Raw genomic sequence first — 23,305 nt, 5'->3', positions numbered from 1 at the left:
GCAGTTTCAATGTTTCATTCGTTGCTGGTTGTGGGAAATAAATTTACTCATCACGGTAGCAAGATGTGATGAATGTTACTACAGGTGTGTTGTAATATGCGACAGGTTAGGTTACGTTAGATTAGGTGTTTATTATGTGACAGGTAACGTTAGGTTACGTTTGATTAGGTGTGTAGTATTATTACTATATTGGCGACACTGAAACTCACTATTACATTAACGAAATATGGTCGTATTATTCATTCACGCACGATGATATTCGTAAATATGTAAGGTACGTATTTAGGGCGGGTTAGGTGTGCTTACAGCTCTCCCAGTGATCACAACAATTTCTACTAATCAATACTATAAATCCAAGATATTTTCAAGGTATTTTTTATCAATTCCCTATAGTGGATGGGACATAAAAAATATAATTAATATTAATGCACTATTATCTGTGCATTTCGAACTGTTGACTCAAGGTCAAACAATAGGCTGCATTTGCCGTGTGCTTACCCCAATCTTGGATCATTTTCCTCAACTAAAGTCAGCTGAGACTGAGAATTATAAGTGCTTCAGTTCATAGTTTTAAGTTCAGTGACTCATGCGTGGTTTGTATTTTTGTACGTGACCTTGATCCGCCAGTTCGAAATCCACAGATAATAGTCAAGAGTTGGTCAACAGTAGTGTATGGTAGCTCAATTATTACAATAATAATCAAATATTATTAATTAAAAACAATATTTGCAAGGAAATTAAACACAATTTTTTTGTGTAAATTACTACTATAGTATTTATTACAATGCACTATCACCTTTACTTTTTAACTTTGCTCTAGAGTATGCCATTAGGAAAGTCCAGGATAACAGAGAGGGTTTGGAATTGAACGGGTTACATCAGCTGCTTGTCTATGTGGATGACGTGAATATGTTAGGAGAAAAGCCACAAACGATTAGGGAAAACACGGGAATTTTACTTGAAGCAAGTAAAGAGATAGGTTTGGAAGTAAATCCCGAAAAGACAAACTATATGATTATGTCTCGTGACGATAATATTGTACGAAATGGAAATAAACAAATTGGAAATTTATCCTTTGAAAACATGGAAAAATTCAAAATAATATCTTGGAGCAACAATAACAAATATAAATGAGACTCGGAAGGAAATTAACGAAGAATAAATATGGGAAATGCCTGTTATTATTCGGTTGAGAAGCTTTTATCATCCAGCCTGCTGTCAAAAAAAATCTGAAAGTTAGAATTTATAAAACAGTTATATTACCGGTTGTTCTGTATGGTTGTGAAACTTGGACTCTCACTTTGAGAGAGGTACATAGGTTAAGGGTGTTTGAGTATATTTGGGGCTAAGAGGGATGAAGATACAGGAGAATGGAGGAAGTTACACAACACAGAACTGCACGCATTGTATTCTTCACCTGACATAATTAGGAACATTAAATCCAGATGTTTGAGATGGGCAGGGCATGTAGCACATATGGGCGAATCCAGAAATGCATATAGAGTGTTAGTTGGGAGGCCGGAGAGGAAAAGACCTTTGGGGTGAGCGAGACGTATATGGGAGGATAATGTTAAAATGGATTTGAGGGAGATGGGATATGATGATAGACTGGATTAATCTTGCTCAGGATAGGAATCAATGACGGGCTTAATTGAGGACGGCAATGAACCTTAGGGTTCCTTAAAGGCCAGTAAGTAAGTATTTATTACAAAGGTAAAAGTAAATTGGCAAATAATCTGTGACATATTATAATTTAAGATTACTAAAAAAAACGAAATATTAAAGACAATTTTTCCAAGACTACTTAAAAGATCACTTCATTGACATGAATAAACTAAGTCTATACATTGAATGGATCGAACCCGCAACTATTGATGTTGGCATAATAATGATAGTAATAATAATAATAATAATCATAATATTCATAATCATAATGCAAATCAAGCTTTCAGGTATAACTCCATGTGAAGTTGATTTGAATAATTTCGAGAGAAAAATTGTTCCGGGGCCGGGTATCGAACCCGGGACCTTTGGTTAAATGTACCAACGCTCTCCCAATTGAGCTACCCGGGAACTCTACCAGACACCGATCGAATTTTTCCCTCTATATCCACAGATCTCAAACTGGGCTGACAACCGTCAAGCAACCAACATTGAGTGCACACTAACTCTGTGTGACTAAAATTGTGTGTGCTATGTTCGACGATACGATATTATTTCACCATTTTTCCAATCTTTATCTGTCTCGAGCTCAATGATCGCAGAACTTCTCTGCTATTTCAAATTCAGCGCACCTCAACCCCAAGTTATCTGCCATCTCGTCTTGTGTATTTATGCTCCAACCATAACCTAAATACTCGATCTCTGACCGCTGATACATTGAGTATACCTCATCATAACACTTCCCGATATTCTTCATTCTCCGTTTCAATTTCTCGTCATTGGAACTCCATACCTCACACCTTAAGGGGCTGTCAGACATTTACTAATTTGATATAGACTGTTTAGAATGTGAGCTTTCCTAAAATACAATTTTTTCTGATATATCATTTTCATTTTTAACATATAAATGTTCTCTATGATTTTAACAATTCGATTCATATTACTATAACTTTTTGAGTCTTACAAGAAGAGGACATGCTCTGTATATCACTGAATAGAATAGGATTGTGTGAGATGAAAGTTCAAGACGTACTGTTTAAAGTCATACCTGGTATGGGTGGCCATTGACCCCTCGTTTTGGAAATATTGGCTATTGTTTGTGACATACTTCCGTTAGGTGCCTAATAGGGAAGCATTAGACTGTGTGACAGCGTAGCCCATATGGTTGGGTGCTGAGTTGCTATCCAAGCAACCAGAGTTCGAATCTTAACCGGTTCTATATTCTTTTCTTTTAATAATGATTAATATTGTGATCACAGTTATCTATTTACATACCTATATCATATTTCTCGATGTATTGAATGCTTCATCATGTTTTAAACAAATTACTAATTAACTAACATTGTATTGTAAAGGATAAACAATGAAATACTGCTCACGTAGGATTCCATTTCATTTTGTACCAGATTCATTATGATGTCATAAAAACACACAAAACATACATACATGCACAGCAAATGAAAGAAGGTTGTCCACAGTCACACACATTTTTCCGCACTTCTGCTGCGAAACAGATATCCTTCACATTCACAAACACTTCTCGTTCGTTTATCAATTTTGATGCATACCACGCATATTTCAACATGGCTTTGAATATAGGAACTGACAACTGAGAGTGAATTAAAGTAATAATAATAATAATATAAAGCTTTACAAAACTGAGAAGGCATGAGGATTCGAACTCGGGTTGTCTGGATGACAACTCAGCATCCAACCACATGAGCTACGGCCTTACACAGTCTAATGCTTCCCTAATAGGCACCTAACGGAAGTATGTCATAAACAATAGCCAATATTTCCAAAACGAGGGGTCATTGGCCACCCATAGCAGGTACGACTTTAAACAGTACGTCTTGTACTTTCATGTCACAAAATCTGATTTAATTCGGTGATATACAGAGCGTATCCTCTCCTTGTTAGAATGAAATGTAACTAAACTTGTTTTCAATTCATTATTATTATTATTGTTATTATTATTATTATCATTATTAATTGTATATTGCCTCTGTATTTCTGCCATTTTTATATTTACTGTTGCTCTAATACTGGTTGAGTGAAAGAAATGGTTTCATCGCCTTAACTCTGCCAGTAGAAATAATCTCCTAAATAAAAAAAATATATATTTTTCAATTAACTAAAATATTTACCCTTGGATGTGAAAATTCCACACAGCAATAAAAATATCACACATTTTGTGCACTTACAGTTTGGCAACACTGATGTGGAGTAAGTGTACTCGCGTATGCATTTCGAGAGTGCCTTATACCATGTAGGTGTTGCCACATATGGCTCTTGAAAGGTTTCTGGCTTCTGTAAGCCTGCATGCCTTTTGATATTACTGCAATCAGCAACGCTTTTCCCACGCGTTGCTCTAGCACAGCTTTCTACCTGTAAGGCCCGTAACACACTTGAAGAGTTTTCGCTAGCGAGAAATGTGTTGCGAGAAAGAGGCGAAGAGCCTTCCTCCACACACTTGGCGAGTTCTCGCTATCACAGATCACACCTCGCTAGGATCATCTATGCACTGCCTTCATGCAGAAAGCATTTTTCTGATTATAGTAATGACTCGTTAGGGGAAATATTATAGGTTATGTATTTACGTATATTGTCGTACTTAAACATATAACCTGTAAGTATATTGTCGTACTTTACAAATTACGTACGACCGCTATGTTGAATCTGAGTATTCAGATGATGAGGAAATGGAGTTACATGAACATATTTTGTTAATGAAAAGAAAAAGTAGGCCTAAAATTAAAGCCAGAAATCTCTGAAAATCACATTGTATCTTACGAAAATTATGGCGAGTTTTGGACACTGATTTCGATTTGAATGATGATACGATTAGGCGTTATTTCAGGTTGAATGGACCACAGTTTTTTGCCATTCATGATAGATTCTTTGCTATGTTCTGATTAAAATTATGCATACTGTTAAGACATATACATTTCAAATGTTTAATTAATACTATTAAATCTCATCAAAATAAAATATAGCCCTATTGATTTTCAGATAATCTGTCTCCAGATTTCTTCTTTAAGTTTCGTGTTTTTATAGTTTTCATCCCATGTATCATATAAATAGGCCTACGGGTTACATCGTACAATTTCGATAAGTTTCTGATTGCTATTATCAGCCATCTTTCCTCATTTTCGAATAAAAACAATACAATTCATCGCCACCTGTGATATCTTTTTTTTACATTCAATCGTCATAGAGTATAAATGTCAAACATCTTTGATAAATGTGTCAAGAAAATTCGCTGAGCTACTGATTCCAGCGAGAAACTCGCGTGAGGTTTTTGCCTCGAACGAGAATCTCTTCCAGTGTGTGGACGTCCATTTGAATCCATGCTATCAATCTTTGAATTTTCTCGCAATACAATTCTCACTAGCGCAAACTCTTCAAGTGTTTTACGGGCCTAAGAACGCGTTCAAGTGTTTTTATGTTACTGGATTCTGTGTAGTCTTCCCGCACACATCGCGTAAATGGAATTTTAAGCTTGCTTCGTAAGAGAAATGCCTCCCACAAACATGACAATTATCAGTTTTTTCGTCGGTGTGTAAGCGTGAATGCCTTCTGAGATTATATATAACCGAAAAACACCTTCCACAGACGTCACAACTGAATGGTTTCTCACCTGTGTGCATAAGAGAATGCCTCTGAAGTTGGGTAGAGGTTGAAAAACACTTTCGACACACGTCACAATTGAATGGCTTCTCGCCTTCGTGTACGAGTAAATGCATATTGAGGCTATCTGAGCTCGAAAAACCCTTTCCACACAAGTCACAACTGAATGACTTCCCGCCTTTATGCACACGTGAATGACTCTTAAGATGTGCAGGGCGAGAAAAACCCTTCCTACACACGTCACAACTGAACTTCTTGCTTGTGTGCACCCGTGAATGCCGCTTAAGATGTGCAGGGCGAGAAAAACTTCTCCTACACACGTCACAACTAAATGGCTTGATGCCTGTGTGCAGGAGGCCATGGTTTTTGAGTCCGGTGAAGTCGGGAAAACACATTCCGCAAACGTCACAATCGTATTTCTTCCCGTCGGTATGCATGTACTCTTCTTGTGGAATATTTTCGCTGAATGTTGCAACTCCACTATTATGGCTAACTGCAACACTGACAAGTATATGTGCCATTAGCGGAATGAATCTCTATATAATATGAGAATGCGATCTGGACATTATATGCCATAGCCAAACCAATATATATCAGAAATTAATAGTGGATTTGCACACTTCGTTAATTTTGTAGCAATAATCTTCAGAAAAATTTAATAACAATAACAATTTTAATAATAATTTCATTTATTTATAAATATCAATGTACAAGTCAAAAGTTCTTAGTTAATAGTGCTCCAAGACAATTGATATACGCTACAGTAATAATGTTATAGTAATATTAATAAATACAAACAAAACAAAGGTGAATGCGAAATTCGTAAGAAATCTGGGATATATTATAGCATCAAAATAAATTAAAATTACAATAAAGCGGAATGGTTACAAGAAAAAAAAAATTTATCAATTGTGAACAAACTGAATGGATCGAATCTGCAATCATGGTTGTCGAATAATAATAATAATAATAATAATAATAATAATAATAATAATAATCACTCTAGAATTGGTTGTAGTAGTAGTAGTAGCAGTAGTCGTGGTAGTAGCAGTAGCAGTAGTAGTAGTAGTAGTAGTAGTAGTAGTAGTAGTAGTAGTAGTAGTAGTACCATAAGCAAACCAATACAGCAGAAATGAATAGTTGACTTCCATCAATAGTTGACTAGATAATAATAATAATAATAATAATAATAATAATAATAATAATAATAATAATAATAATAATAATATTAATAATAATAATAACAATAACAATAATAATAATAATAATAATAATAATTTGTACATTTATTGGTATTTATGTGCCGGACAACAGCCATTGGCCAATGAAAGTCCAGCACAGTCATACAATCAAAACATTAAAATGAACAACTATGGTACAAATTAAATACTTGTGTTAACAAGGGGAGGCCGAGACGTAGATGGGAAGATAATATTAAAATGGATTTGAGGGAGGTAGGATATGATGGTGGAGACTGGATTAATCTTGCTCAGGATAGGGACCAATGGCGGGCTTATGTGAGGGCGGCAATGAACCTACGGGTTCCTTAAAAGCAAGTAAGTAAGTTAACAACAAAATAAAGAATTAATACTACAATAATTATTAATTGATTAACTAGTTGACATACTCGTGTTAATTATGTAAGATTTATGCGGCTTCCAGCTGTTTCAGTGCTTCACGCACCATCCTCTGAGCCTACTAGACCCTGGCGTCATCTCGAACTTCTCTGCCTGTTATGTGGGTGTGTTTGATTGTTGAATGGTGGTGAAGAGTGGAGTCAAATAGTGTGTGTGCACTGAAATTGATCTGTGTGTCGAGAATTTGATCGGGGTGTGTTTTAGTGTGTTTGTATATTTCGTATTGTTCTAGTGTGTTTAGTTTTTGGTTCTTGGGTTGTATGTGTAGGATTTCCATGCCCGCATTTATGTTATTGTATGTATGGTTAGCATTGGTTATGTGATCGGGGTATGTAGATCTATTGTGTCCTCTGGTTATAGCTTTAATGTGTTCTTTGTAGCGTGTTTGGAATGATCTGCCTGTCTGTCCAATGTAGGACTTGTCGCAACTATTACATGTGAGTTTGTATACACCTGTGTGGTCGTATTTGTTTGTGTTTTCTGTGTGTTGAGATGCCTTTGTAGTGTGATTTCTGTTCTGTATGTAATGTTGTATTTCTGCTTTCTGAATGAAGATGCGATCTTATGTGTGCTTTTGTTTTCATATGTTAGTCTGATGTATTTGTGTTCTTGTGTTTGTGTTGTGTTTTGCATGTTTTTGTGTTTGTTAAGTTTTTGTTTGGTCTTTCTTATGATGTTGTCTATTATGTTTGAATTGTATGGTGCGTAAAGCACTGAAACAGCTGTAAGCCGCACAATTCTTACATAATTAACACGAGTAAGTCCACTAGTTAATCAATTAATTATATTCAAGTGTTGAAAGTAGTGTACGCAAGATTCAAAATGGATTACAATAATTAATTTACAAGAATTGAAACTATAAATTATTAGGCAAAGGACTTGATTCGTACTACCAATTTGTGTATAAGGATTATGCAAATAATATTAGCGAAGATATTGCCATATTCTAATACTTCCATACATTGATTGGATCGAAATCGCCTACACGTAAGTTAGCATTTTAATACATCTGGAGACCGGCGAGAAAGATTTAGTATTTCTAATAAAGAAGAGTTTGCGATGTCTTATGTCCTTCATAGGAATACGAAGACTGACACTGTTTAAGAATGATTGACAATTAATGTCACCTTTAAGGACCTTACATAGGAATAAGCAATCGAGATCATGACATCTGGCATACAGGCTTCGACATTTAAAGTGCTCGCATTTTTTATCGGAGTTATACTCGGAGTTATTAGGCAGGAATCGGTACGAACATATTGAAATAAATAAATAATAATAATAATAATAATAATAATAACTTAAAACAATATATACAGGAACAATAATGCTACATTTTTGTATAATTTAATTCTGTAATGTTTACTAATAAGTACAAAGAAAATAAGGGTGAAGTCGAAATTCATAAATAATCAATAAAAAAATATGCTATGAAAATAGCAGTTCACAACAACAAATAAAAGATTATATCACTGCCATCAACAAACTAAATCTATACACTAAATAGATCAAAATCGCAGCCATGAATGTTGGAATAATAATAATAATAATAATAATAATAATAATAATAATAAGAAGAAGAATAATAAAACAGAGATTAAGGGTGTTTGAGAATAAGGTTCTTAGGAAAATATTTGGGGCTAAGAGGGATAAAGTTACAGGAGAATGGAGAAAGTTACACAACGCAGAGCTGCACGCAATGTATTCTTCACCCGACATAATAGGAAGATTAAATCCAGACGTTTGAGATGGGCAGGGCATGTAGCACGTATAGGCAAATCCAGAAATGCATATAGAGTGTTAGTTGGGAGGCCGGAAGGAAAAAGACCTTTGGGGAGGCCGAGGCGTAGATGGGAAGATAATATTAAAATGGATTTGAGGGAGGTGGGATATGATGATAGAGACTGGATTAATCTTGCTCAGGATAGGGATCAATAGCGGGCTTATGTGAGGGCGGCAATGAACCTCCGGGTTCCTTAAAAGCCAATAAGTAAGTATAATAATAATAATAATAATAATAATAATAATAATAATAAATGTTGTGGTAGTAGTATTAATAATAAGAATAAAATAAAATAGTAACACTAATAATAATAGTAATCACAAACTATTAGGGAAAGCACGGGAATTTTACTTGAAGGCAGTAAAGAGATAGTTTTGGAAGTATATCTCGGAAAAACAAAGTATATGATTATGCCTAGTGTCAGAACAATAATAATAATAATAATAATAATAATAATAATAATAAATGTTGTGATAGTAGTAGTACTAATAATAAGAATACAATAAAGTAGTAATACTAATAATAATAGTAATCAACTTATTTGGGAAAACACGGAAATTTTACTTGAAGGAAGTAAAGAGGTAGGTTTGGAAGTATATCTCGGAAAAATAAAGTATATGATTATGCCTAGTGTCAGAACATCGTACGAAATGAAAAGGATCTAAAATATGCCAATTTGCATGGGCACAATTTAGATCCTTTTAAGGTTTAGTTTCGTTTTGATTATTAGTTTTTACTGTTCTTGTTCTCAATTTTATTTATGTATGTTTTTGTTACTTAAGATATTATTTATTTTATTTTGCACCCTTGTATCTTCTGTTTGTGTATTGTGCTCAACTATAATTGGCCTCTGGCTGTTGTTCAGCACACAAATATTAATAATAAATAAAAATAAATAAATAAATAAATTATTATTATTATTATTATAAATTATTGTTTTTATTAATTATTTATATTAATTATTGGTATTACTATTAACTGTATTTTTAATTAATAAATTTATTATTGTCATTATTGAGTGTAATTAGTTACCACTGCCACAGGGTATATACCCATTGCAGTGTGAATAAATACATACATACATATAATTGGAAATTTATCCTTTGAAGAGGTGGAAAATTTCAATATTTTGGAGAAACTGTGTAACTGATACTGGGGAGGAAATTAAACGCAGAATAAATATGGGAAATGTCTGTTATCATTTGTCATCCAGTCTGCTGTTAAAACGCTGAAAGTTAGAATTTATAAAACAATTATATTATCAGTTGTTCTGTATAGTTGTCAAACTTAGCTTCTCACTTTGAGAGAGGAACTGAGGTTGAAGGTGTTTGAGAATAAGGTGCTTAGGAAAATATTTGGGGCTAAGAGGAATGAAGTTACAGGAGAATGCAGATACGCATTGTATTCTTCACCTGACATAATTATCAAAATTAAATCCAGACAGAGAAAGGCAGTGCATGAAGAAAGTATGGGCGAATTCAGAAATGCGTACAGAGTGTTAGTTGGAAGGACAGAGAGAAAAAGACCTTTGGGAGGCCGAGACGTAGACGGGAGAATAGTAAAATGGATTTGAGGGAGGTGGGATATGATGATAGGGACTGGATTAATCTTGCTCATGACAAGGACAGATGGCGGGCTTATGACGGCGGCAATGAACCTCCAGGTTCCTTAAAAGCCATTTGTAAGTAGTGTCTGCCTACCTACCCACCAGCCTGTAGATGGCAGCAGCATCGACGGAATGTACTATTTGCCAATGATCATAACTCTCTTTGCTCCACCTTGTTATGGTCGTTGCTCCCAGGTAGCCAGTAAATCGAGAGATCGAGGTGCGAATATATATCTAAATAGATATTTTCTGTTCTATTTAAATATAGTTCCCTTGACTTTCGTATGTAGCTAACTGTAAAATTATTATTATTTCGTAATTATTTTCTAATAAAATAGATATTAACACACTTTTAAACATGATATAAGCCGAAATCTGTACTGCAAATATTTTGCAATAAAATATATATTGACGTAAACCTAAGTATATATTTTCCGTCCTCTTGTTTCGAACAATGTCCTCGTTTCCGAAGCTTTGTGTCATGTTTTATCGATATAATTCTGGTCGTCCTAACAATAAATATGTTGAAACTACTAATATATGTGAGTAGTTTAGTATCAAAGACGGACATCTGTTGTCTCCATAGTTTTGATCTAGAGGCACTTTTTGTTTCACAGTGTTCTTTGTAATATTTTAACACAATTTATTTTTATAGATGTTGTGTTAGAGTTTGCATATATTTCGCCATAACTGAATAGAGAATGAAAAAAATGTATAAGAATCCACATTATCTAAATTTCGATCTAAGGTCAGATATCCGCCTTTGATATTAAGCTACTCATTTACTGTGTCATGATTTAAACAAAAGAGAGAAAGAAAGGGCGAGATAAGGAAAGAAATTTCACTCACCTCGCTGTTAAGACTTCATTCTCTTCTGCTGTTACTTCCAGTTTGACCTCTTGCTTCACTCGATCCAAATCACAAAACTCTTCCTGTAGAAGAATATTATGTAGAATAGAGGTGGAAAAGACTCACGAATTACAGAATGAAAAAATTGAAACTTTGACAGAGAACAATGCATTCCTTGCCTGTATTAACCCCATCAGCCAGTAAATAACAGAGAGAGAACTAACGACCAACACACTTCATAAACTGCACTCACCTCAGCTTCATTCTTAACTATTGAAAAGTCAACAGACAGTGCAGTTTCCTCAAATGTCATCTCCGATTTCACTTCGTATTCGTGATCCATACATTCTGTCTTTATTTCAGTGACGTGCAAATCTAATAAATTTTCTTCCTGCAAAATAAAGAACAAAATAATTCGGCAATATGAAAAAAGTTCTTCAGGAAAATGCAGTGACTACAGAAAAAGTCCGTCGACACTATGACACTGACATCAACGATTGCATGAGTACCTATTCTAAAACCAATAGCAGAATGGGTAGAATAGGAAGTGACGTCACTTCCACTAATCCAGCAGCTCGTTCTGTTTGCCGACCACAGTTGAAGGGCACTATTCGACTCAATGCGAATGTTTTTAAAATACCCGCTAGACAAAAGTATATTATTGTCTATCACAATATTTTACGTACTGTAGTTTAAAAATGTAATACTACTACATTAATTACTCTTGAGTTATATCATGCACTCCTGAATCGTAAATACGAATATAATAAAAAAAAACAGCAAACTGGAACATTCTGCCACCTTCAGACAGAAGTACGCAAAAAAGTACAGCTTCGCAAAACTGAACACTTTTGTGACGTTGTAAGTACATCTTGACACAAAATTATAGTTTTTGATGTGCAAGAAAGCATAATATATCAAATGGAATACTATATTTTCACCAATACTTTTTTATTACATTTCCAAGCGGCTTTGTTTGTCTGGCTCCCATCAGATATGAATCCAATTACCTTGACAGCAGCTCGTTATTGCTGAATAATTACTTGCAAAATTATTTTTGACAATGTGTCTCCAGGTGTAGCATTTCTACTCGCGTATACTGCAACAAGTTGTACCCAGCTGTGGAGTAATGACACATACATGTATACAAGCGCATGATTAGCTAAGGTGTTCTGATTTTCGGGTGTCAAGTCTCCCAAGTTAACAAACCATTCCATCTTAAGTGAAATACTATTAAATGCTACCTGCTCGCGTAATTTCACCTCATCATAAATTACGATTCCCATATTTTTTTTTTTTTTTTTTGTCATTTCATCAGCGAAATGGTATTGCAATGCGATAACTGCCTGCCTTAAATAGTCTTCTGAAAGAAGTGGTAAGAAATCATGGTTCAAACAATGACCAGAACCTTTTAGCAACTTTATTTTGAAAACAAATGGGCATCGTGCCTCACTTGAGAATTTGTGCCTCACTGACCTTCACAGAGTTTATCGCTCTGAGTGACATCATCTTCACAGTCCCTGTTCCTCCCTCACGTAGCACCTAGGCGTGGGCAGTTCTATATCAGTTTCATAAGCAATATCAGTGGTGGCATAATGGCATTATCAAAGCAGTGTGTACGCGTTAGAAAACGATTATTTCATGAGAAATGGGAGGAAGAGTTTTTTTGCTGTTTAGAAGGGGAGAACATACGATGTATGCTATGTTCAAAAATCCTATTAGGCATTAATAAATTTAATATACAACGACATTACTCCTTATGTCATAAAGAACATGCTTAATTAGAAGGTAAGACAAATTAAATATTATTTTTCGTAATACTCCGAAGAAAATTTATGATCTTAACATTTGCATAGTATACTAAATACGACATTATACCTTAAACACGCTGCATTAAAAGGTACGAAGAATTAAATGTTGTTTGTACTTATTATTTGCAAAAGAAATTTATAAAAAAATATATATCAAATGTGTGTAGAAAACGAAATACGATTTTCTGAAATTATTTTTGGTCGAGAAAGTGCAAATCTATTAGGTAAACTTGAGAAACGCCAGAATATTCAAGAAAATAAACTTAGACAACGTGATGGAATATTATTGGCTAGTTACGCAATTTCTCGCCTGTGATTTAAATCATTCAATAATGGAGAAATAGTAAAGAGGTTTATGATTAAAGCTGCCGAATTAATTTGCACAATTGAATAAAACTTTTCGAGTCTCTCACGTTAACCAAGCGCTTTCCTAATAATTCGCCACTGACCGCCTTAGCGATTACGATAAGGTGACGCAGGTCACAGCAGTTTATATTTCCCATCCTACTCTGCAGTCTCCTCTCCTAGTAAACAAACTATTTCAAATCGAGTGCCTCACGTAACCGAAAATTGTGCCCATGTATGATTTTGAACAATAAACTTTCTAGAAGTAGTTGTGTCATAACGCACGCCTCTTGCATCTTTGACCTGGCAATTCTTTAGCATGGTGTCAATATTATTAATTTTTGTTTCTTGAAACTACATTTACATTCCTTTTACTTTTCTTAATTTCATTAACTTCCTTCTCTTAGAGAGTAATTTAACCTAGGCTGCAAATGTCCGAAATACGAATGTTTATAAGTACATCAAAACTTTTCATTGTTGAAGTATGGGTGTTATGGTTACTTACAGGTAAGGGAACATTTCTATCAGAAGGGATTGATGTCCTTCTGGTTGGGAATCTCCTCTTCTTTTCCCTTCTTGAGGGATATCGAGGTAAGTTCGGGAAAATATGTGGTATGGCATCGGGTCTCAGTCGCCAGTTTTTCCGTGGAAGTTCCACCTTCTTGCCCTGAATAATGAACTTGTCGGCTTTTACGATGAAATCGTCAGAAAAATGTTTATCACATATATAGGAACGGGCATGCAGTTTTCTGTCTTTTCGCGAAACTGCTTTACACCACTTCTGGAAAAGAACCTTGTCTTTGGGTGGAAAAAAGAAACGTCTTAGCTCCTTACAGTTTCTATAACCGGAATTACAGCCGGGAACAAAACAACTAGGCATATTTCTACTCACTATCACTCACATAAACGGCACAAGAAATATCATTCGAATACAAAAAAATTCTCTTTAACTTCGTAGCAGAGCGGATTCTATCAGCTCTGTCCACAGTACGAAGAGCAAAACTTTAGGTATTAAAAAGATCGTCATGCCTAGAGAAAAGCATTTGTAAGTCTCGTTAGACTCTAGCAGAGTTACCACACTTCCTCTTCTGCCCGCTCTTACAGTGGTAAAATAATTTATGCGAAAAGCCTTGTAACCATTGCCTACTAGATCGCATTTTATACCTTCTTACGCACAGATTGTAATCCAGCAGGCAGTGTTCGTAACAGCATATATAAAACTATATATTTATTGTAAGACTAGCAGTACCTGTGCGCTCCGCTGCACTTGTTAAAAATAAATATAAAAAAATTACATAATTAAAATAGGACATCTGGTCTAGGGAACATACGTGTTTCATAGAAGGATAAATGCTTTAATATGTTACTTATTTTAAATTGTATTTAAATAATTAAAATGCGATCATTTTGGACCAGAGACCGCTCATTTGGTGCAATGATAATTCCTTTAACTTACTTACTGGCTTTTAAACAACAGGGAGGTTCATGGCCGCCCTCACATAAGCCCGCCATTGGTCCCTATCCTGAGCAAGATTAATCCATTCTCTATCATATCCCACATTCCTCAAATACATTTTAATATCTTCCCATCTACGTCCCGGCCTCCCCAAAGGTCTTCTTCCCTCCGGCCTCCCACTAACACTTTATATGCATTTCTGGATTCACCCATACGTGCTACATGCCCTATCCAGCTCAAACGTCTGGATTTAATGTTCCTAATTATGCCAGGTGAAAAATACAATGCGTGCAGTTCTGTGTTGTGTAACTTTCTCCATTCTCCTGTAACTTCATCCGTCTTAGCCCCAAATATTCTCCTAAACACCTCTGTTCCTCTCTCAGAGTGGGAGACCAAGTTTCACAACCATGAAGAACAACCAGTAATATAACTGTTTTATAGTCTAACTTTCAGATTTTTTGACAGCAGACTGGATGATAAAAGTTTCTCAACCGAATAATAACAGGCATTTCCCATATTTATTCTGTGTTTAATTTCCTCCCGAGTATCATTTATATTTGTTACTGTTGCTCCCAGACATTTGAACTTCTCCATTTCTTCAAAAGATAAATTTCAAATATTTATATTTCCATTTCGTACAATATTCTCGTCACGAGACATAATCATATACTTTGTCTGTTCCGGATTCACTTCCAAACCTATCTCTTTACTTGCTTCCAGTAAAATTCCCGTGTTTTCCCTAATCGTTTGTGGATTTTCTCCTAAAATATTCACGTCATCCGCATAGACAAGCAGCTGATGTAACCCGTTTAATTCCAAACCCTCTCTGTTATCCTGGACTTTCCTAATGGTATATTCTACAGCAAAGTTAAAAAGTAAAGGTGATAGTGTATCTCCTTGCTTCAGCCCACAGTGAATTGGAAACGCATTTGACAGAAACTGACCTATACGAACTCTGCTGTACGTTTCACTGAGACACATTTTAATTAATCGAACTAGTTTCTTGGGAATACCAAATTCAATAAGAATATCATATAAAACTTCTCTCTTAACCGGGTCATATGCCTTTTTGAAATCTATGAATAACTGATGCACTACACCCTTACTCCCATTTTTTTCTACATTATCTGTCGAATACAAAATATCTGGTCAATAGTTGTTCATTACGCCTAAACGATAATTTCTTTAACATGTTTCTTAATTGTTATTACATGCAAATAATTAAAATATGATCCTTTGGTTCAGAGAACATCCGTTTTTGGTGGAAGGATAATTTGTTTAACATTTTTCTAAATTAGTCTTAAATGCATACTTTAATAAATCACTCCATATTAATAGAGTTGATTGTGTACGAAGATAATTCTTATGCTAACCTTACTGTGCATCTTTTCTTTTCTGTTTTTTTTTTTTTGTTATGTTTATTTTATTCACGTTTAACATCTGTGGTCATGTCGCGTGTTTAGAATGTGTGGGTATATCAGCAGGCCGTTTTTACTCGATGTGTTCCTGTTTCTATTGTGTATTGTAGATGGCTTGTGTTCATGTAACTGATTATAGACTTTAATTAATGTTTTTGGTATTGGTAATTGAGGTGGTGATGAATCATGGCATGTATCTTTCCAATCCGGCATTTGCCTTTACGACTAAGGGAAATCATGAAAAACACCAATCAGATTCGTCGGCCACAGGGTTTGAACCTGGAACCTCCCGAATGCGTGTCTAAAAAACGCTACCGTCTGAGCCAACTCGCTGGGTTGTATATCATTGATTATGCAAATAAAGAAATGAGGTACCCTACATAAATATTATTTTAAGAAACACAGGAAACGAATATGGGTAAATTATGAGCGCAAGAATGCCATTTCGTGACATCTTTTAAAATAACTCAGCTTCAGTGAGCTCTATGGTAAAATGCTTATTTGTTATGGGCAGTATGGTCCAGTAAAAATACTCATCTTTACGACAAAATTCTTAACTACAATATTATGTTCTGTGAACAAAAAGAAATTTAAGTGTATAAAATTAGAGTATTTTATGTGGACCAAACAAAGTTGCAATATAGGACTTGAGGCTTTCCCGGCGTTTGATATAGAATAACTCTTCTTGGGTTCTCAGCCAGGTGAGTTGGAGATTAGCTTCCAAGCTTCATAGAAGATGGCAGAGCTAGCCGTCGAAAGCTTGGAAGCTAATCACCAACTCACCTGGCGGAGAACCCGAGAAGAGTTATTCTAAAGTTGAAATAATCAAGTTATACAATATTTCGAGAGAATATCAAGTTTTCTGTGCGTAAAGATCTATTTTCATCTTACCTCAGTCCTCATATGTATTATTACATACATCTAGAGAAACTACAAATTTCAAATAGTGAAGGAATTATCCAAATTAGCTTCTGAGATTACTTCATACAAACTCACAAATATTCTCTGTATTTCAATATTCATAAACGTGGCCACCTTAAATAGACGGTGTCATTTGTTTTTATTTCATTATAGCCATCGACGTCGTTCCTGCAATAATTCCTATGTGACATCCATTTTCAGATTTCTGCTATATTATATAACTTAGTTGTACAGCAAATAATACCATCTCCTATATGTAATTATATTTCTTTCTTTCGAAAATGTAAGAATTCACGATCTCCTCTGTACCACTCCCACAGAATGAATAAATCTGTTTTTTCTTCCTATTGAAAAAGTATATATTTTGCACATAGGAGTTACGAAACAACGACGCTATAATCTGAGGCGGCGGTGAAAATGTATTGTATTGTTGCTTTAAAACTCTTGTATATCCTTAAATATTAGTTATATCAAAATTTTGCTTGGAATAAAACTCATCGAAAATCATTTTTAAAGAAACTTTTGTTATGTAACATTTTTCACAAAAATCATTAATAAGCGAGATATTTCGATTTATTTAATTCAGACCCCCTTATAAACACCCCTTTTAAATAAATTATTCTGAATGTCATATAGCCTAAAATCTAAGTTACAACGAACTTAATTTACATTCCAATTTTCATCGAAATCCGTTCAGTCATTAATGCGTGAAAAGGTAACAAACACCCAGACAGACAGACATACAAACAAAACTTTCAAAAAAGTGATTTGGGGTTTCAGGATGATTAATTATACATGTTAACACTAATTATTTTTGGAAAAGCGAAAATTACCAGAAAAATTTCGGTTACATATTATTAGTATAGGTATTTAAAATGATTTTTATATTAATAATTTATTTTATTTATGTATAATTATGGCGTTTTTTATTAAGGGACCACCATTTTCGGTTCATTTGTGGTTACCTAAAGCTCCTGTTGAGGCCCTAGTTTCAGGTTCAATAATTTTAGCTGGTGTATTTTTTAAATTAAGAGGTTATGATTTATTACGTGTATTGGTAATTTTAATTACTTTTTCTGTATTTAATTATATTTGAATTTATATTAGATTAGTTGGTGGTGTAATTGTTTGTTTAATCTGTATACTTGAGACTGATTTAAAGTTTTTAATTGCTTATTCTTCTATGGCTCATATAGAAATTTTTATAGGTGGATTTTGTTGCTGGGATGAGGTAGGGTGACCAGATTCACATGAATAAAAAAAGAGGAAAAAAAGCTTCAAAAAGTAGGACATTTCTCGAAAAAAAAGAGGACAGAAATATGGACTTAGATTTAGGCTTACGCCTCGGTTGACGGTACACACATATTTAGGTATTTAAAGAAGTCAGTTCAAAAAATTAAACTGTTATAAATATTATAATATTTGAGATAGAGAAAAAACAAAAACATCAGAGTGTTGGGCAAGCAATGGGGTTTACACAACATTGGGAAGATGTCCGCCGTTCTCTTGTTCAACGTAGAGCATTCTGTCTGCGACACAATGCACAGCATTTTGCAGATAATGCCTTCGAATATTGCCAATTTCTTGCGAGATGGCATCAGAGTTGTAGGATGTGTCAGGAAAACTCTTTATTTAAGGTAACCCCACATCAAAATTCAGCCGGATTGAAATCTGGAGATCGCGGAGGCCACATTGTTGGAAAGTGCCTACTGATAACACGATCGTCAAACATCTCCGTAATGGATTGCTTTGCAGAGATAAAAATGTGGAGTGGAGCGCCATTTTGCATGAAGGTTATGTTTTCCATATCGTGATTCCTCAGTCTAGGGATGACGAAGTTCTGTAACATGCTGTAGTAGCGCACCCCGTTTACTGTAAGTCTGTCTTATTCCATTATTGTCCACACCTGTGGAGTAACGGTTAGCGCGTCTGGCCGGGAAACTACGTGGTCTGGGTTCGATTCCCGGTCGAGGCAAGTTACCTGGTTGAGGTTTTTTCTGGGGTTTTTCATCAATCCAATACGAGCAAATGCTGGGTAAGTTTCGGTGCTGGACCCCGGACTCATTTCACCGGGATTATGACCTTCATCTCATTCAGACGCTAAATAACTAAGACGTTGATAAAGAGTCGTAAAATAACCTATTAAAAGGTATGGAGTTGATACGCGTAATTGAGGTTAGTTTTCCAACCAAAGTCATCAGTAGGCACTTTCCAACATTGTGGCCTCCGCGATCTCCAGATTTCAATCCGGCCAACTTTTAGTTGTGGGGTTACCTTAAAGAACGAGTTTTCCTGACACACCCAACAACACTACTGCAACTGACATCTCGCAAGAAATTGCCAATATTCCAAGACATCTGCAAAATGCCATATGTTGAATAAGAGAACGGCGAATATCTTCCCAATGTTTTGTAAATCCCGTTAATATACCTAATTACTCTCAAAATACCTCAGATAAAGGCTTATTCTCTTCTATATCTGAGTCACTTGTTTGTATAGCCAGTGGATCGCACTCTGGTTCCATCTTGATCACATCCATTACGACTGAAAAGGAAAATTAAGAAACTTCAATTAATATGCACAATGTGAGCCATTCGGGTATTTACTAGGTTGGTAAATAACAATTCGATGTGTGTATTATCTTTTTCTATGCACGCACGCATGAAGACGTACTAAGACAAACGAATATCTACATGAGAACAGATGAGTATGTCATTGTAGGGAAAAGAGAGAGTGGTGGTATTTAAGGACTTCGATTGCTTTCGGAATTTTTTTTTAAATTTCCATTTTCGCCGTACTCTACCTCGTAAAAACGATAGAAATATTTTCATTTGTCGGAAATCAACTATAAACTAACCTAACCAAACAATTAGTCTACGTAAAGATTAATTTTTGGTCCTAATCTTTACTTAGATTCATCGTGCTATAGTGCATAATACTGTGGAATCCCGGCCACCAAGTCACTCAATTGAGTGCGATCCTTGTAATGGCAGTCAACATACCCATATATATCGAACTTGGAGTCAGGTTACAAAGGGAAAAAGACTAGAGAAGGGGGATTCGTTCCTGTGCTATGGATTGAACTTCGGCGTAGCTCAGTGGATAGAGCGACCCGGGTTCGATCCCGGCGCAGGAATACATTTTTCTCCTCTAATAACCATTGTTACCATAATATACATTCTGTAGGACCGAAAACTAATATTTACGTAAATTCTTCGCCCAACAGTGCATATACTGTGGAATCCCGGCCACCAAGCCACTCAACTGAGTGCGCTCCTTGTATAATAGCAGTTTACTTAATATATGTCGAATTTGGAGTCAGGCCACAGAGGGAAAAACACTAGAGTGGGATTGGATCCGGTGCTATGGATTGAACTTCGGCGTAGCTCAGTGTATAGAGCACTTCGTATGTAGTACCAAGGACCCGGGTTCGATCCTCGGCGCCGGAATGAATTTTTCTCCTCTAATAACTATTGCTCAGAATGTTAGGTTATGTTACGATATTATAGCCGTTTTCCGAGAATTGAAAGTATTTACATCCCTTTACGATGGTAAAATACGGCGAAAATGAAAGTGTGAAAAAAAAAAAAAAAGAAGTCCAAAATACACATTTACCGGGGAATATAATAAGCTCTACAATGTACCAATTAGATATGAAGTGGTGAATCGGAGTGGAACAAGAAATAACCAGAACATAACTTGTTCCACACTTAACGAAGTTTTGCTGAAGAAAATACTACTGAACTCATAAGGAAAGAAATCATTCGCCCTTTTTTTTTGCATGACTAAACCTTCTCTGACACCTAAAACACTTTCTCTCCGAATCTACTTTAACAATTGCCACACGCACAACTATCAGATAACTCATGCAATTCTTCTTCCCTCTACACCCCGTGCACAACACGTCATCCACTGCCATCGAATTGTAACTGTGTGAATACTAATGCCGAAAATTTAAGTAGTCAATGGAAATGGAAATATTGTAAACAATTAGATGTTGTAAAGAAACAGGCGGAAACCATCACCCAATTACGCAGACAATTAGAGCTTGCTAATGAGGAAATTGTACTTTACAAGAAAATCGCAAGAGTTTAAGCTGAAGCAGAAAGGGAAGAGATCCAGTGCCCCTAGTACTGCCGCTGCTACCGCTAAGGTTACCAGACATATGGCCAGTTTTTCCAAGTAATGTTTAATTTGGCTTAACAATGTTAAATTAACAGCTGGTTTATTTTTAACGTTTTGTTAGGATATTTTCCGTTTTTTCAACATAATTTTGTTTAAAATAACCAACACTTAACTTTAACTGTCGTTAATACTATTCTAACTACTCAACAGCAGTTAGTAATGATTTTGCGTATATAAGACAACTTCTTATTAGCTGATATTATTATTTAAATTCTGTACTGTAGAGTTAAGTCATGAAACATGTGTAAAATCATAACCTATTACAGTAGCCATGATTCATACAGTACAGAGAGTTGATAAATGAAAGTTGCATTGACTGCTATTGAATAATAATAATTATTATTATATATGGTTATATTTTATAATGCTAAATATGAATTTCTGTTTAGAAAAATCTCAGCATTATGATCACTAGGTGACAATAATTACACGAATGTGTGTCAACTGTACACAAAACCCCGAGGAGAATTCCGTATCATATAAAATTCTCTAATTCAGGTCCATGTATAAATTATATGTAATTTCGTCCTAAAGAAGCAATTACTGCTGAAACATTTTATTACTTACTCACTGCGTATTTTGAAGTACTATTGACATCGGCTATAGTTGAAGAGCAGTAACATAGAATCTAGAGTTAATAGTAGCTGGTGAATTGGAACAAGTGGCCTATTTCTGTTTGTAGGATATTCAAACCTGACTTCAATTTCCTGCCACGTTGAGATCGCACATTTTCTCAATATTAAATGGATAATAGCTCAGCATCGAAATAAGCGTCAGTATGATAATGAGTTGACTTATAAAGATTATCTTTCCTATATTAGTATTCCAAAATATCCTTTAAATTATATATTACCAGTCTTATGGCCGGTTTCACAAAGCTTCATTAAGGTTTTAATGATTCATTAATTTATTTACTGGTGCATTAAATCATTTTTATCTCTCACCAAGCAAGCATCTTTAGCCTAACGATCCAACAAAATTATCATTAAATTTAGTGATAGAATTTCCGTCTTTAAATTTTTAATTATTCATTACTTGCAATATAAAATGGCGGAACGTTTCGACGCAGAATTGCAATATCTGGAACTGCTCGAAAATTAAGAGTCAAATGGAGATGTTAACCATTTAAAAACCGATCATTTTGAAAATTTGAATGACACAAAAATTCACAAAAGATACCGCGTCACGAAGATCGTGGTACCGGTACTCAAAATTTTAGAAGAAACTGATCGTAGGTTAGAATATCATAAAAACGGCTGAGACAAAGCTGAAACTAATCAACTAGGTAACATACAACTGAGTTTTATTTTAAGACATGAAAGTGATTATTATAACTACATACCGGTACCTAAGAAATATTAGTAAATTAATACATAATGTGCATTTGATACATAACATAACTTAATTCGTATATTAACTTTCATTTATTACAATTATATTATAGCTAGCGATAAGATATGTTTGCACTGGGTTTAAAACGGAAGCGAAAGAGCTGGATTCTTGGAATTTATAATCGTTTTCTTTCCGATGGAAATTTAATTTTCCAGCAGGATAATCACCCCGCGCACACCGCCATAAACGTTCAAAGATGGTTCACGGAAAAGCATGAAAAAGAGGAGGATTGACAAATATCGAGACACCCCACCTCAACATCCAGATCAATTCTGGGATCAAGTTCTGGCTACCTGGGAAGATTTCGCTAAGGACCAGAACTATTTCCGCGATCTGGTGGACTCAATGCCCCGAAAATGCCAGGCAGTGATAGACGCCGGTGGCATGTGGACAATGTATTAGATCCACATGTGTATTTCTTTTATTTTTCTTTAATTTGTTTCTTTATCTTTGTTTTATTTCGGGAAGAAAATTGATCTCCCAAGAGCTTTTTTTAAATTCTCCTAGTGGAGCCAGAGTTGCGAAATAATTCGTTCCACTACACAAAATTAAAAAAATTAAGAAAGGTAACATGTACCCTAAAAATTAGTTACGTTAATAAAAAATAAAG

The 23,305-nt window shown here is 35.0% G+C and overlaps 1 protein-coding gene across 3 annotated transcripts in view; it reads right to left on the bottom strand.

Annotated features, from left to right (window-relative positions):
* Positions 1–392: 392 nt before the first annotated feature.
* The window catches only part of LOC138692069 (gastrula zinc finger protein XlCGF17.1-like), a 111,839-nt gene continuing 88,926 nt past the window's right edge, over positions 393–23,305 (bottom strand). The window contains exons 2-5 of one of the 3 annotated variants that reach the window (XM_069814963.1): positions 19,568–19,662; positions 11,421–11,558; positions 11,168–11,250; positions 393–5,793 (exon numbers count right to left, since the gene is read on the bottom strand). In XM_069814963.1, the coding sequence (XP_069671064.1) occupies positions 5,106–5,793; positions 11,168–11,250; positions 11,421–11,558; positions 19,568–19,657 (999 nt within the window). In that variant the 5' untranslated portion in view covers positions 19,658–19,662 and the 3' untranslated portion in view covers positions 393–5,105. Of the gene's footprint in view, positions 5,794–11,167; positions 11,251–11,420; positions 11,559–13,828; positions 14,454–19,567; positions 19,663–23,305 lie in introns of those variants that run through there. The other 2 variants (XM_069814959.1, XM_069814970.1) reach the window with 2 other exon arrangements.

Source organism: Periplaneta americana, chromosome 16, assembly GCF_040183065.1.
Source record: "Periplaneta americana isolate PAMFEO1 chromosome 16, P.americana_PAMFEO1_priV1, whole genome shotgun sequence".
Lineage (NCBI taxonomy): Eukaryota > Metazoa > Arthropoda > Insecta > Blattodea > Blattidae > Periplaneta > Periplaneta americana.
Note: the sequence above shows the minus strand (reverse complement) of the source record. Positions and strands in the feature narration are given on the sequence as shown.